At 39.8% G+C, this 12,949-nt stretch overlaps 2 protein-coding genes across 3 annotated transcripts; one reads left to right on the forward strand and one right to left on the reverse strand.

The window, feature by feature from the left end:
• Positions 1-1,347: 1,347 nt before the first annotated feature.
• Positions 1,348-8,103, reverse strand: psmd13 (proteasome 26S subunit, non-ATPase 13). The gene is made up of 13 exons (XM_077564049.1): positions 7,881-8,103; positions 7,365-7,443; positions 6,935-6,969; positions 6,769-6,824; positions 6,631-6,674; positions 6,462-6,548; positions 5,796-5,967; positions 5,640-5,719; positions 5,427-5,552; positions 2,350-2,412; positions 2,065-2,145; positions 1,770-1,886; positions 1,348-1,641 (listed from the first exon to the last, which is right to left on the reverse strand). Exons 1-13 carry the CDS (start codon positions 7,979-7,981, stop codon positions 1,534-1,536), a joined length of 1,149 nt encoding a protein of 382 aa, XP_077420175.1. The 5' UTR covers positions 7,982-8,103; the 3' UTR covers positions 1,348-1,533.
• sirt3 (sirtuin 3) lies at positions 8,084-12,072 on the forward strand. Of its 2 annotated transcripts, none has more exons than XM_077564051.1 (8): positions 8,084-8,453; positions 8,529-8,580; positions 9,844-10,023; positions 10,122-10,354; positions 10,445-10,483; positions 10,757-10,788; positions 11,306-11,518; positions 11,666-12,072. In XM_077564051.1, the coding sequence occupies exons 1-8, from the start codon at positions 8,375-8,377 to the stop codon at positions 11,690-11,692; spliced, it is 855 nt and encodes a 284-aa protein (XP_077420177.1). In that variant the 5' UTR covers positions 8,084-8,374; the 3' UTR covers positions 11,693-12,072. The 2 variants fall into 2 exon arrangements, with proteins under 2 accessions (XP_077420177.1, XP_077420176.1); XM_077564050.1 differs by having other exon boundaries at positions 8,088-8,453; positions 10,445-10,545; positions 10,627-10,788.
• Positions 12,073-12,949: the final 877 nt, after the last annotated feature.

Here is a 12,949-nt window from a genome sequence, read left to right on the forward strand (position 1 = left end):
AAGAAGGAAACGATTTTACTCTGCCTGCTTTGCGTTGTAGTTCCTTCGATCCTGCCACTGACGCTCAACTTTCTAATTTTCCTTTTCGAATATAGGGTAGTGTCCCAGGAATTTAAGTTGTCGCCTTTCAATGGTCGCGAGCAGGTGTCTATCGATGTTTAGACGCTGAAGGGCCTCCTCATGAAAACACAATAACTAAAAAAACAACTAAACACATCATATCAAAACTCACAACAGCAAATTAATTTTAGTTTTCTTATTTTCTATTGCGTTTAGTTTTTTTTCTTCTGTCATGTGTTTTCTTTACTGTCATGTTAGGTATTAGTCGTGGATTTTTAATGAGCTGTTTTGCATTTGAGGGCTACCGTTTTAGTCAACTTCCCTGTAGTAGAAAAGGATGGTGCTTGTATGTATGAGCCTTCTGTTATTGGTAGTTAGTAGGTGGCACTGACCAGTTCCACAAATTGGTGGTGTTATGTGGGTCATCATGCCTGGCGAATTTAACAGGAGTGTTTTGGTCATGTGGAGCTCTGCCCACATGCTGACAAAAAAAATCTTTTAAAAAAGATGCAGCTTTGCAATTCAACATAAACACTATCAGAAACACTGACCTAAATGTGTTTTGTGAAATTGTGTTTATCCATTCCCAAGAGTATATTATTCTGCTCATTTTGCAGCATTTCTTTTAGCTGCACAGCTTACAGTGCCTGGGTGCTGTTTGGTGTGCGCAATTTTGCTGGGCATCTTCTTGCAGTGCTTCAACTTATTAAATGAACTTTCGCACTATTCAAATTAATACTGGCTTAGCATCACATACTTTGTAAATTGTTGCCCATTCGGCATCCATTACATCCTGGTCATCTTGGAAGGGGGATTTCCACATTTGATGTCCCTTCTCAAGGTTTATTATTTTTCCCCAGATGTTTTTTTTGTGTCTTTTTTAATAGCTTTTCCTTGCCCTTTTGTGGTTAGATCAGGGGATGTTAAGATTCATCAACTATGGGCATCTTAGAGACTCTTTTGTGATTAAACTTGACTTTTTTCCGCCTCAGCTTCCATGCTTGTGGGAAGACGTTCCACAGGATGTTTGTGAGTGTGCGTGTGAAGTTTTGTCCATTTATCCAGAACTGTTTTCCAGAATTTATAAGGTCAGAGGTCACTGATGATGGAAAAGAGTATCAGTTTAAACATTACATATTTTGTCTTTGTAATGTACAGTAGTTAATGCAATATAGGTTGAAAAGGATTTTTAAATCATTGTATTATATTTTACATGTTTTAAAGAATTGAAAATTGAGGTTTGTAACAGTCACAGCATATTAAATTATAGGTCAAAGCAATTGAAGCTGACTTTTGTGGACATTTTATTCAGGTTATGGACAAAGTTTGTCCATACTGAGATAATATAACAATAATGTTTCTTTTGTAAAACACAACAGTTATTTTTGAAAAGTGCCAGTAAACTAAAGGATGCAGTCCAATAGAAAAAAACTAAACATAACAGGCTTTACTGGTCATAGAAGGATGTTGGCATTAATTCAGGAGGTCGTGGAGGATGTCATGGGCTTCTTGTTCCACTAGCATGGCCATGTTTTTAACGTCCCCGCACCAGAAGTCCAAACGCTCCTTCATACTCTTGATCTGAATTGGGGAATAATGCGAGTGTGAGACGAGTATAAGGACTTTACCAACAAATCTACAATTCATGGCTCTGATCAGAACCAAGTAAAACGAGAAAAACAACAACTGTGGAGCAACGCAAGTCTCACCTGCTGCAAGTCCAACACTCTAGGCTGTACCCATGTCATCTGCACTTTCTTGTCCACCTCATCAATGTTGCCTTTAATGAGGCCAACGGACAGAGCCTTCATTACCAGAAGTTCCACCTGCACACAAATCATGCACGACATATTTGAAGAGCTGCAATGCTTTTCTCTTAGAAACAGGACTGGAATGTGCAGTTCTGTTTGACTTAGAATCTCAGAAAACATCCATTTGCCTCTCACACCCGCGTACAACCAACCACTCTACACAGATCTACAATATTATCATTATTCCACAAACCTCATTGACAGGGATTTTGGCGCTCTCAGCAATTTCTGTGAAGGTCAGCTGGCGGTGGTTTGCTGGACGTGTGAAGGTCATCTGCAAATACAAACGAGAAAAGATTATGAGGCAGGCGGTGTGTGGATGCTGTGACCTGCAAACCAAATGGGGCGTTCCACTGCATTGCTCTTTGTCAGAGTAACACAATATGTGAATTGGGATTTGAACACGTCAGTTTGCTTTATTGATCTGGTGCTGATTCTGATGCACTTGCACTAGAACCTGAGAGTACATGCGTCTCACCTCCATCACACAGAGGAGCTGGATCTTCTGCATCAGTTTGGCTTCGTGCGCTGCAAGGTCAGGCTAAAATGAAGAGAAGTGAGAGGGAAACATTCAGATTGATGCATCTCAATGGGGAACATAAAAGTGAGTTCAATATGGCACTCAAGCCATGCCTTTATTACAAATTGCCAAAGACATGAGGAAACACACAACGTTCACTATGTACAGTAGGGCTGAATTTTTTTTTTTTCTAACCCTAACCTTTTTTTTTAAAAATCGAATTTCTATTTTTTTTTCCCGTCAATATTGCAACTTCAATATAATATGCTAGTTCTGTCTCAGCTTACTCTAAAATAAAGGAAAATTAACTTTATGAGTTAATATGACAGAGATGTAATGAATTTGAAAGTTCCTCAAGAGTAAAGTAACCATTATGACAACTTCACAAGTGTGATTGTAAACATAAGTCAGTAAGTCACAAGTTAAATTTCAATATAAAGCAAACACATCTGTGACTTTAACTCTTTGACTGCCAGACGTTTTCAGAAAAGGGATGCTGTGGGTGCCAGCCGATTTAAGCATTTTGACTGATCTTTCAAGGTCCACAGAAGATTTTGTATTTGGACTATGGAAACACACATACTACCAAATGAAAGATTGGACTCTCATTTTTCATCAGAAAAAAAGTTTGTTGCTACCTTATTCCGTTTTTCAGTAATCAACAATAGAAAATGGTTAGTTTCACCCAAATGCTGTTTTGAAACAAAAAACGGAGAAATCAAGCTTTTTGTGAAACGATATTATTTCATGCACTCGAGTGAATTTGAGACCCTTTTTTTTCCATGAATGATGCCACAAACACCTAAACAGTGCTTTACTTCTGTAAAACACTACCGTCAACAATGAAAAAGTGTTTTTTGATCGCAAAATACTTTTATTTACATTCAACAGTGTAACAATTTGACAAAACAATTTCGCAAACTATTTACAAATGTGTGCAACCGTGGTACTATTTACAATTGTGTGGATGTTTCAAATACAGTTTTTCTTTTTGTAACACTCCCCTGCGTGCAAGGAGACGCAGCAGGATTTGCACAACAGATTAGTTTCACTGCGATAGCAGACGCTACACTTTTTTGCTGGCTTTTTTTTCCGGGGAATAGCAAGTGCAGTGTGTGCTTGGCCATGTTGCCATCAAGTCTACTCTCAGGGTCATGATACGGTGGTGTTACGTCTGGCTTCCTCATGTCCTTCAGTTCCTGTACCGGGTGGTTGATCCATCTTATCCGCTCCATTCATGGTGGCATCGTAGTCCATAAACAGTGTCTTCTCCGTGATCAGACTGTACCCACTCCTCCGACGAATATGCATTGGACTCGGGGCACTCTTCGTCGTCCGATTGAACGTCCGCCTGAGCGTGCTCCGCGTTTTCCGGCGTTAGCATCGCTAGCCGGTGAGGCTTTATGACGTGATCATAGCCGCCGCGTCAACGCTTCCAACTTCGGCGTCAACCTCGGAGTCACCATCATCATCATCGTCGTCATCAATGTGCTCTTTAGCATTGGTCGATGCTTTTCGTCTTTGAAAAAAATGCTCAAGCGTGAGCTGCTTGCAACCGGTCGCCATTATGGCTTCTTCAGCCATTGTCCCCTCAACACTCTAGCTCCGCCTCACGTCTTCTACTGACGCCTACCCAATCTTGTCCAAAGAGAGTAATCACTGCCATCTAGGGGCCAAAAATAGACATTATCCTAACTAGATCTGCTTGATACTTTCAGCACAGCTGGCCAAGGCTTTCCTCCGCCCGTTTCCAAAAAAACTAACAAAAAAAACTTGGTAAACGTCTTTTAACGTCTTTGGTGCTCCTCCGTAGGTTTTTTAACGTTTTTGGCAGTAAAAGAGTTAACACTTCAGCTTTTCATGTAACAATGATTTGAAAACATGTAGACTACACTTTTTAAAAACTGAACTTATCAAGACACTATATGAAGAAATAAACTACTATAAACATGGACTTGCACAGTATATGAAAAATAAATTCTACTGAACTGATTGAAACGAAACTGCCCCCCCCCCCCCCCCAAAATTGCAGCCTTTGCGATTTGAAAATTGGAATCTGGAGGGTGTAGGTGGGGGGCGGGGGGCTGTGGGCCGGTAGGGTGCCTGGCGGGCCTGCCGTGCCCCGTTCTGCTGCGTTGGGCTGTTTGCTTGGGGCCATGTTGGGGTGGAGGGCGCTCCTGGGTTTGCTCTCCGGCCGGTGGCCCCTGCGGGGCCTGGAGGTTGTGCCTTGGCGCTGCGGTGGCCTGGGGGGCCCTAGGGGGGTTGTGCTTGCTCTGTCCTGGCCGGGGTCGACGGCTCCCCTCTTTGGTGGAGGTTTTCATGCATGCCAGATCCACCACACTAGCATCTATCGAAATTCAAACACAATCTACTTCTGCCTCTGGTCGTTGAATCGGTGGAGGCTGATGTCTGTGGATCTCACTCTGCTTCATCTATCCTTCCTTCCTTCCTTCCTTCCTTCCTTTCCTCAGTCTTTCCTTTGGTCTCTTGAGGTCTCCCTAATTGGTTGGAATTGAGATGTTTCTGGGGTTGGTGAAAGATTGTGGTTGGTAACCCGGTGGTTAGTAGGTGAGTTCTGGATTTCCCTTTTCTTTCTTTTCTTTGATCCTTCCTCAGGTCTCCTGACAACTCCATGACTCTAGCGAGATTCTGAAGTATTCGGTTTAGGTGAACGGTATGGGATTTTTAATAGGTTTTAGTGAATTAATGAGCACACGCACATACAAAAAAAAATTGAAAAAAAGAGAGCGCAATGATGATGACATGTCAAATTGGTAAGATTACCGAATGAACAATACTGAGCTCTCTCAGAGAATAATAATAATTTTTAAAAAATTGCAATCTACAACATTGTGATGTCGATTTGAATTTGATTAATTGTTCAGCCCCAATAAATAGAGTGAAACAATACAATATGATACAACAATTCTTCAACATAACTATGCATTTAGGAGATTTTATCGTTTTGGAATACACCTTGTTAAAGTTATCGGATGTCTTTATACATGTGGATGAATGACATAAATTTAACCAACCTGCTGGCCCCATGCAGACTTGAAGCCTTGGAATTTTTCTACATTGCCTCCATTGAACGCATACAGTGTGTCGATGAGCCACTGCTTGTCTGTGTTTCTCAGGGACTCCAGTACAGGGTGCATCAACTACAACAATAAGCAGCATACAGTCAATACCACTATGCACTGATATTCTTAAAACTACATATGTGAAAGATTTAGAGTGAAGCCGACCAGTTCGCCGAAGTTGTACACGCCTTCTCCTAAAAGACCAGCTAGTCCCAATGTGAAGGCTCTTTCTTGCTTCTCTGTCTCTGTGAAGTCAACAACACCAATTGTTTATTTCGTCAACCAACTTCCAGTTTGTACTCCTTTCATGCAGAAGCAAACCTGGAAGGTCTTTAATGTCCACACAACCGAGGTATCTCAGAGCATCCTTGTAATAGGAGGCGTGGTTCCCAATGATGCGATAATATTTGCTTGAGAGGTCATAAAACCTGCCATGCACCGATGTGACACCTGGCAGATTGTTCAACATTTCCTCAACCTCCTCAATAAGTTTCTAGGGGAAAAACAGAGGCAATGAAATGCAGGCATTTACAACTGGTTCTTATTACCGTACACATAAGAAATACAAAATATTTGGATCATTTTGCCTTTTTTCATTATGATTAATATGCTTATTTTTTTACCCCAAATGTTTAATCTCAGTAAACGAGGACAATGCCACAAACATTTGGCAATAACATTGAACACATAATATTTCTCTGCATTAATAAGACAGTAAACAACGTTAAGGCTGGATTATAACAAAAGTAGTAAATTTGACACCAAGGTCTGAGTCTACTGTAACTATAACTGGATATTGCTGGTGTCATGTAGATTAAGAAAAAAAAAAGTGAAAGCAAGGTTGGGGAGATTACGAGAACACAATTGCACTGCTAGTGCTTTGTTGGATTGTTATCATTTATGCGCCATCAATAAATCACCAGACATCCAATATCTGTTACCAAGAGTCCAAAAATCAGCATCTAATGTATTTGGAGCTCCTCTCACCTTTGTTGCGGGAAGATCATTGATTTCTAGTTTGAGACTGCCGATGGACGTCTTGCAGAGAATGACGGCTTCTTCACTGCTTTTCACCTGGACCAGATGAAAGAATGCCACTTTGTCCAAATTGTGCTGTTTACGTAATATTTAGTTGTGGCTGTATGAATGAACCTACTTTTTCCTTGGTCTTCTCAAGAAAAGTGATGGCATCTTTGGGATCTGTAAACAAACATTTTATTAACCCTTCATAAAATAAAATTCCCATCAAATTATTTTGTAGAAAATATTGTTTTCTCCATCACCCAGGTCTTACCCGTCATCTGTCTGGCAACATAGAGAATGATCTCCAGAAGGGACAAAGGATTGATTCTGCAAAGGGATAAAAACTATTAAATGCAAGCTCAAGAGAAGTATAAATGAATATATTAGCAGGCTGAAGGACTGTCACTCCTTGGTAGTCTTTTTTTTTTTTTCATCACCTGTGTTCGAAGTCACTGATGAAGTTTTCATAGAGCTGCAAAACAAACAGAGGACCGATAAAATTACAAGTATAAGAATATATTTTAAATAAAAACATTTCTCATGAGCAAATACTTGGGACTTGTTAAGATCCCAGTTTCTTCATTTTCTCCAGTTTCACAAAAACAGCCATTCATGGCTGCCACATACACACAACACTTTCTTACTTATGAAGGACTAATAAAAATGTATTTAAATGAATCATCAACCCAGATTTTAAATTATGTCATCATGCCTTTTTTCTTTGCATTAATCACAAGATAGTGCAATATGTTACGTGAACAATTCATCCAGAAAATAAAGCATTCTAAATTACACTCCCTTATTGGCTAAATTTAATTATTGTAGCAATAATATGGAGAGCAACGTGTGTCCCAATTAAGCATTTACCTGTATAAGGCCATCTCCGTTTTTGAAACAAGGGTCTTTAACGAAGTCTGTCAATCTCAGGGTCAGCTGATGCCACAACCTATTATATGAACCAACACGGTAGCATTTAGTAAACACTCTAAGACATGAATGGCAAAAATGTGTTTCATTCTCCACACCAACATGGACACGTAGTTATGCTGTAATACATTATGAGAACGAATTAACACTAAGTGAGTAGTTTTTTAGTTTTGAATTTCCCACCATGTGTACATTTGCACTACAGAATATTTTGAAGTCACTATTAGTGGCTTGTATATACGACAACGAAATAATTATTATTAACTTAGTCTTTCTTATACCGTTGGTTGAGTCGTTCTTTTCGGAGGAGAAGTAATTATTTCTTGGCTAGAATGTGAGCTAAGATTACTCACAGATTTGTGCTAATGCTAGGTCGGCGCATGACTCAGCGAGCAATTCAATAGGACGAGGTTGCTAACACTAGCGAGTGCTAACTTCAGTTGGCAACATTTGTACCTTTTGTTATGCAAATCCTCCAGTTTGTGCCACTCCGTCGCCATCTCCGGTGTTGAGCTGTTGCTCTGCTGCTGTTTAAGGTACCCGGTAACATCTCTCATGGTGGCGACACAATGATATTAAACTAAACTCGTGCTGATCTTCGTGGATGGTTTTCGGCTAACGTCAAGTAGCTTGTAGTGTTGTTGGTCTGCTCTGCTGCTGGGCTTGACGCAAGGAATTATGGGAATTAATGCTGCGTTCAGCCTTACGACACCAAATGATTATTACCGTGTTAAAAAAAAATATATAAATACACATTTCTGAAGTAAATATATTATATTTATAAAATTATTACAGTTACTGTAATACTGTACATTGATGACGGTATTTCACGTCACACAACAACACGGAACTTCACCGACAGGTTTAGGTCGATTTCACGTCGTTCGTCGAACTGTCAAACTGTGGAGACTTCGTGCTAATTTTGTTTTGGTTAATATTTTATATTTATTATGGCTTATTCGATGAGCTCCAGATTTTCCTTACATCGCCTTTGTTTTTCAAGAATAAGCAGGACTGTCCCTGCTAGCGGTCAGTGTGCAGACACAACTGATCTCTGTGAAATTTACAGTGCATTATACTAAAAACAAATGTCATGTTTTATAGATCGTGGTCAAATAAGTGTGTGTCCGTGTCACGGTGAAACACCTTTTCCTGGGTAGGTAACACTATTCGCTAACAGATTTGAACATAATGCCAGAGTATACGAATGCTTGTTTTCATATACAGTAGTTTAAGTGGAATCTCAGAGAAAACCACGGTTGCACATGTGATCCAGATAATGTTATTTATTTTTAAGAATGCTCTTGTGTCATATCACATTCAATATTTTATTGCAGTGTGGGGAAAAGTGGTATTCATTTGCGAGCCATTTGAGAAATAAAGATATAACCAAAGTGCTCAAGGACTACCAACCAGGGATGGGACATTGTGATTTCCCAGGAATGTTATAGAAGTGATCATTTGAAAATGTAAAAACGTGCAGATATTTTTACAAGAAAAGTGTTGCAACATTATCTGTTTCTTGTTATGTTATGTATCAAACTGAAAGCCCTTTGCATTAATCAGTACCCAAGCAGTAGCTAACAGTTGGTGACCCCTGAATATTATAGACAAATATTCAGATTGTATTTTTCTATGTGAAACCTCCACGGATAGAACCAGATTCAGGTTTGACATCATCTCGTCTCCTTTCTTAACCCCCATTATTTAGGCCACTGGTCCCACTTTTGCAAAATAACACAAAAAGCAGAATGAGAAAAGTGAATCCCTTGCGCCTCATTGAAATCAAGTGTCAAGTGTGAAATTTTGCTGATGTCTCTTGTGATGTCATGCATATACAGTACGGTGGTTTGAAGTTTGTGCAATTTTAGAGGGATGCTACTGAAATGTTCGTTCAAATTCAGAATTTTATGGTTTAAGTCAACCACTGGGTAATTTGTGACAAACTGCCATATTCTTAAGGAACGTATTCTGATTTATGCCAAAGATTTATATATTATTTCTTCAAGTGATATGTCATGCAGTTTTTGTGTCAGTGATGTTTTATGACGGCTTGTTTACTGCACTGAAAACAAAAGACTTAACATAAAACACAACAAATGCACACTTTTTAACATTTTCCTTCAGTCAAGTGAAAGACCACTTTATCTTAGGAAGGTGAAAACAAATCTCTGGATTCTTTAGTTGTTTTGCTATATAATTAATGACACAGTAACTATTGGCACCTGGCCTTTTCACTGAAATTCGCTGAAAATTAGAGATCTACTAGTGATCTGGCAAACTCCTAATCCCTCCCATAATCAATTTAGCAGCTCAAACGGCAAGCTTTGTTATCCCATGCATATTCTTTTAATGACCTCAGGGGCTTTGTATTAAGTGGTTCAATTAGGTAGAGCACTCATTCTTTTCATTTTCCCAGACAAACAAACTTGCCTTGGAGGAATGCAACTAAGGGACTTTTCTCCCACGGTGGTGGGGCAGCTGTCCAGCAGCAGACCTTGAAAGACATTGCTAGGGACATGCTGGAGCAGAAATACAAGAGAGTGGTGGTGATGGCAGGGGCGGGGATTAGCACTCCCAGTGGCATCCCTGATTTCAGGTAAAAGTGTTCTCCAGGGTTTCTTGTCCACATGTTTTTTGTTTTTATACTATCGGGTTTATTTTGGGATCTTTGATGAGTGGTCATTTCCTCTGCAGGTCGCCCGGAAGCGGTCTCTATGACAATCTGCAGCAGTATAACCTGCCTTATGCTGAGGCTATTTTTGAGATTGCCTTTTTTCGTCACAACCCTAAACCATTCTTTACTCTGGCCAAAGAGTTGTATCCAGGAAATTACCAGCCTAATCCTGCGCACTATTTCGTGCAGCTGCTTCACAGGAAGGGTCTGCTTCTCAGAATGTACACGCAGAATATTGACGGCTTGGAAAGATGTATGTATTTTTTCATCTTTTGCCATATCCGACTTTCTCCTTTAGTAAAGAAGTGATTCTGTTACAAGCTGTTGCTGCATTCCCCTTCAGTGGCCGGGATTCCTCCTGAGATGCTCGTGGAGGCCCACGGTACGTTTGCTACGGCCACATGTACTATTTGCCGAAGGAAATATGAGGGAGAGGACCTACGTGTGAGTTATACATCTAAATATTTTGATCTCAGTCAATTTCTTCAATTTCTGTGCAAAAGAAATCTTAATGCTTTTTACTAGCCAGACTTGATGAGCGGAACGATTCCCAAATGCCCGACCTGTAAGGGCGTTGTAAAGCCGGACATAATATTTTTTGGAGAGGAGCTGCCACTTCATTTCTTCAAATACCTCACAGATTTTCCCCTTGCAGATCTCCTGATCATCATGGGCACATCACTGGAGGTGAGATCTGTGTTCCAATTTCAAAATGAGACGCAAGCTGTTACTATTATTCACAAAGTATCTTTCAATTGTGATGATGTATTTTATGCATCAGGAGAACAAAAACAAATATATGTCATTGTACCGTACTTTCCAGAAATCCAAAATTCTGCATTGAATTGAGAAAGACTCCCAAATTCCAATTTGTCAATGGGGGAGTGGGTGTGGCGAGTGTGTTGTGGATGACGGATAACGTGGTGATTCGTCAACGAGGGTTTTGGGGATTGGGCAACGGATAGTAATTGCTGGATGTCGGCACCCACCCGTCAGTGCTTCTGGATTACATTTTTAAACAAATGAATGTATGTTATTTCACTGAATCGCAGCTAACCCCCACTACATATCAAATGGGAAAAATCTTAGAAACAGCTCTGAATGATCCATTATTTAGTTAATAACTCTGTGAAATTAGCAATGAAAACTAAATTTGGGGTAAAATGTGAATTCTCCATACTGTTGTTCATTCTCCTCCCTGAAGGTAGAGCCCTTTGCCAGTTTGGCCGGAGCTGTGCGAGCCTCTGTTTCTCGCCTGCTAATCAACAGGGACTTAGTGGGTCCATTTGGAATGAATAACAGTCGGCCATGTGACGTTGTGCTGCTGGGTGATGTAGTGAATGGCATCCAAACCTTTGCCCATGCCCTCGGTTGGACTCAGGAACTGGATGCTCTGATGTCAGTTGCTGCTGAGAAAGTGAGTTCCCATCCATCTGGCTGCAGAACGTTATCTCCGCAAGGGACATAAGATTGGTTCTGTTAAGGGATAAGAACAATGATTTGGAAGCTCTAGAGACAGAGGATTAATAAACCTTAACTGGCAAATACATATTTTTATCTGCAGAGTGCAACAAAGACAAACGAAGAATGATGAGCAACGTAGCATTTAGAGGATCAACACTTCTCCAGAAGATCAAGAAGATCATATGGAGCACTTGAATTGAGTTCACGACAATAATACAGTATTGTCCTGCTATGAACCGCACAGGAGAGCTCCGAGTCCTCACAGCACCACATCTGTTTAATGGACTGCATGAAATTGTTAACAAAATACACATTGTTGCTGGCTGTTAGACAGCATTACAGATGAGAAAAATTACCAAATGTGTTTAATGTGTGTGTGAGCACACATACATACACAAACAAGCAAACACAGATCCAAGCATATTCCTTTTTGAAGGGTATTTTCCATTTATATGTATTACATAACACAGATTTAAAAAAAATAAAAAATAAAAGCAGAAATGAACTGTGATCAAGTTGATTGCTGTTAATGTACTTTTCATGTTATGTAATGCAATTAAAATAAAAGTAAAAAAAGAAAGAAAAAAAAAGTCCAAGTCCATTTTGTTACTCACTGTGCTTTATTGCAAAACCATACACACTGTCTATGTGTATGTTCAATGTTGAGGAGCTGCTTTATCAATGGAATGAAAATTAAATTTTATCATTGCGGATGTTACAGGTGCAAAGCAATGAAATTCATGCAACAGTTTCAATCTGTCCAAGAAAATACGAGACAATAACCCCAACAGAAGGAGAAAGAAAGAGAAGGTTGACGGGTTGCCAGACAGCGACTCCAATTTTCATAGATGAAAGAGAAAACAAAGGGAAGGTGGAGGAGAAAAAAGTAACTCTCAACCATTTATTATGTCTGCACAATATGCCCAATTTTCAGACTCGCACTTTCTTTACCTACAGACATGTACGCAAACATCGGGACAACCTCGTGAGTACGTGCCAAGAGACATCATCTTGACAGTTTTGGCATGGGGCCAGGGAAACACACGTTTTGGCTTTAAAACTGTGCAAATGGCAAATTGTGTTATAGGAAAGAAGGGGTTAAATGCAGCACTCATCCGGAACAATTGACAATCACATTTATTACTGGTTTGTGCCTAGAAACATATGGAGTTTGGTTGAATTATCCTGAATGTTTTGGCCACAGCATAATTTTGAATTGTGAAAGTCACATTATGGCTTAGGATACACGTGACCTTTTGACCTATATTTTCATAACCACTGAAGTGACCGGCATCTAATTCATACCAAAGGTTAGGTAAGACCTTACACACTAAGGTTGCCCAGATATTTAAAAATAAATATTTGATGCAGTGGATTTAATTTC

This window comes from Vanacampus margaritifer, chromosome 4 (assembly GCF_051991255.1).
Source record: "Vanacampus margaritifer isolate UIUO_Vmar chromosome 4, RoL_Vmar_1.0, whole genome shotgun sequence".
Classification (NCBI taxonomy): Eukaryota; Metazoa; Chordata; class Actinopteri; order Syngnathiformes; family Syngnathidae; genus Vanacampus; species Vanacampus margaritifer.

Excerpts from the sequence above, each read along its gene's own strand:
- psmd13 (XM_077564049.1), bottom strand. The coding sequence starts at position 7,981 with ATGAGAGATGTTACCGGGTACCTTAAACAGCAGCAGAGCAACAGCTCA. Across the intron at positions 7,444-7,880 it reads GAGGATTTGCATAACAAAAG|GTTGTGGCATCAGCTGACCC; the intron begins GTACAAATGTTG and ends TTCATATAATAG. Across the intron at positions 5,553-5,639 it reads TGTACAACTTCGGCGAACTG|TTGATGCACCCTGTACTGGA; the intron begins GTCGGCTTCACT and ends TTATTGTTGTAG.
- sirt3 (XM_077564050.1), top strand. The coding sequence starts at position 8,375 with ATGGCTTATTCGATGAGCTCCAGATTTTCCTTACATCGCCTTTGTTTT. Across the intron at positions 8,454-8,528 it reads CAGGACTGTCCCTGCTAGCG|ATCGTGGTCAAATAAGTGTG; the intron begins GTCAGTGTGCAG and ends CATGTTTTATAG. Across the intron at positions 10,546-10,626 it reads ATGAGGGAGAGGACCTACGT|CCAGACTTGATGAGCGGAAC; the intron begins GTGAGTTATACA and ends GCTTTTTACTAG.